This window comes from Sinocyclocheilus anshuiensis, unplaced genomic scaffold (assembly GCF_001515605.1).
Source record: "Sinocyclocheilus anshuiensis isolate Anshui unplaced genomic scaffold, SAMN03320099.WGS_v1.1 scaffold332, whole genome shotgun sequence".
Lineage (NCBI taxonomy): Eukaryota > Metazoa > Chordata > Actinopteri > Cypriniformes > Cyprinidae > Sinocyclocheilus > Sinocyclocheilus anshuiensis.
The window spans coordinates 322821-325320 of NW_015554181.1; the positions used below are offsets into that span (position 1 = coordinate 322821).

The 2500-nt window shown below is 33.7% G+C and overlaps 1 protein-coding gene across 1 annotated transcript in view; it reads right to left on the reverse strand.

Annotated features, from left to right (window-relative positions):
* Nucleotides 1–670, reverse strand: part of LOC107670994 (tricarboxylate transport protein, mitochondrial-like) — a 23930-nt gene extending 23260 nt beyond the window's left edge. The window contains exon 1 of the mRNA XM_016463811.1: nucleotides 579–670. Within this exon, the coding sequence (XP_016319297.1) occupies nucleotides 579–660 (82 nt within the window). The 5' untranslated portion in view covers nucleotides 661–670. The remainder of the gene's footprint in view (nucleotides 1–578) is intronic.
* Between the last annotated feature and the right edge of the window lie 1830 nt (nucleotides 671–2500).

Consider the following 2500-nt stretch of genomic DNA (forward strand, 5'->3'; position numbering starts at 1 on the left):
AGAAGATAAAAAAAAGATAGATAGAGATGATAGATAGAGATGATAGATATAGATAGAGAGAGAGAGATAGATAGATGATAGATAGAGAGATAGATGATAGATAGATATATAGATAGATAGATAGATAGAGATGATAGATAGATAGATAGATAGATATAGAGAGATAGATAGATGATAGATAGATAGATAGAGAGAGAGATAGATGATAGATAGATAGATAGATAGATAGATAGATAGATAGAGAGATAGATAGATAGCAACAGTATTTACAGGTAAAGTAACTTGTTTAGTAGTAAACTAGTTATTATCTAATGATTTAGTGAATGTAAACTGCTGAAAAAGAAACCAGGAGTTTTCTGAATATAATAGATCACACATATTTCACTGCAAAAACCAACAAAAATCCAATTGTCAGTGTTTTATCTCCTTTTCTGAAGCTTCTTTCACAAGTTCAGACGCACCAGACATTCAGAGTTCAGAAATGAATACGATTCACCTCAGATGTGACGTGAAAACTTCAGTTCTGGATTCTCTCCGAGTTTTTGGTGTTTATGTGTTAGTTATGTGTATAAACTGACCTGCCAGGATGGCTTTTCCAGGATGGGTGAGTTTGGCTTTGCTCTTCATCTTCAGGTCCTCACGAACACAGCGCTGTTTCATCTGCGAGCAGCGCGCGATCTGCCGACCATAGACTGATGACATGAGACTGCGCTCAGCCAATCAGCAGTCAGATCGGCACACAGGGGCGTGGCTCGCATCTCTCTCTCTTTCACTCACTCACTCTCACTCTCGGCGTCACGCCCTCCAGAAACCAAACTCGATTTAAATATCAATCTTCATCCTAAAACTCCTTCACATCATCCGACTGACAGAAAACAGCTCAAGATTTTAGTTTAATAAATAAATTAATAAATCAGCAGAATGGAGGCTCAACCTGCAAAATGTTAAATAAATAAATACATGTACCAATATTTAAATAGGAAAACATACACATATGGGAATAAATAAATATAAAGGAACGTATAAATCAAATAAATAAATGACATAATACAAATAGTTCAAAAGAATAAAAATAAAGTTAAGAATAAATACAGAAAATAATAAAGGAAAAATACAAAAATAAATGTAGGACTACATTTAATAAAATTTGTTTTATCAAGTCATTTATACCTTTATTTTCTTCTTCTTATTATTATTATTAATTCATTTATTTTCAATTAGATTTTTTTTTTATTTATTGTTTTTTAAATGTAATTAAGTTTAATTTAAAGGCACAATATAAAATTTTCGCCGCTGGAGGGCGCGTATTCGAAATAAACAAAGAGACAAAGGCGTAGTTTGATGATGGCATGACTGAGTGTGGAATCATGGGAGTTGTGGTCTTCATCCCCACAGCTGATGCAATCCGACGGGACTCGGGCAGAAATCGTGTTCATGGATGAGCTAATAATTTATTAACGTAGTAGAATGAAGCAGGGTGAGGCTGAAAGCCGTCGAAGGCTCCGTGTCACTAGTTAAAATTGCTTATTTCTCTGGATTTAAACATTCTTCGAAACATTTGGGATAATGTAAGTACACAAGTCAGCAAAATATATAACACTGTTCTAGTGGTTTTTGGATATTTTAATAAAAAAATCTTACATTTTGTGCCTTTAATTTTTGCAGGTTTGGGCCTCCATACATCAAAGTTACATGAAAATAAATAATCTGTAAAATCTGTTAAAACTCTAGTGTAATCAATCTATAGGAGCTACTGAATCAGAATGAGCTTTTATTGTTGCTATTTTTTTTATTACTGTTACTGTATATTATGCACTAAATTTAACTAAAAGAAAAAACATGGTAACACCGTGTTTTTTTTGGATGTACTACGGTGCTACCATAGTTTTTTGGATTATAGATTTGTTGGGACATAGTTTCTATGAAGTATTGTAGAAATACATATTCTGATTCCATCACTATACTAGGGAATATGAAATTGGGAATATAAAATTACTTTTTAGAAACCTAATCACTGAATGTATTGTAACTCTGCCACTAGAGTGATACTGAAAACAAAACGAATCCCAAATGTACTTTTATCAGTGATCTCTCTGCTACACTGTTTTGTTAAAAATTGAGCAAGAACCCAGACATGAACATGCAGGAAAAACACACAAAAACCACATTAAACAGGAACAACGTGAGACACACTGAACAGCACGTAAACTTTATTCTCTGTCTGTGTATTTGACTCTTCAGTCTAAGGAGCCACTACACACTGAGAAACCCAATCACTTCTTGTATTTTATGCATATTGTTTTCCTAAAAAATAATGTCTCTTTTGACTACAACATTACACTATAGACAGTGCATATGGCTTGCAGTAATACAGATGATGAACAGCACCAGAAAAAGCCTCAATAATCATGCGCAAGTTAACAGCTACATCGACCTAGCGTTAAATAAACAGACGTCCGGTTGATCTTCACATTGTAAAACTGAAATTTAGTACCGCCTG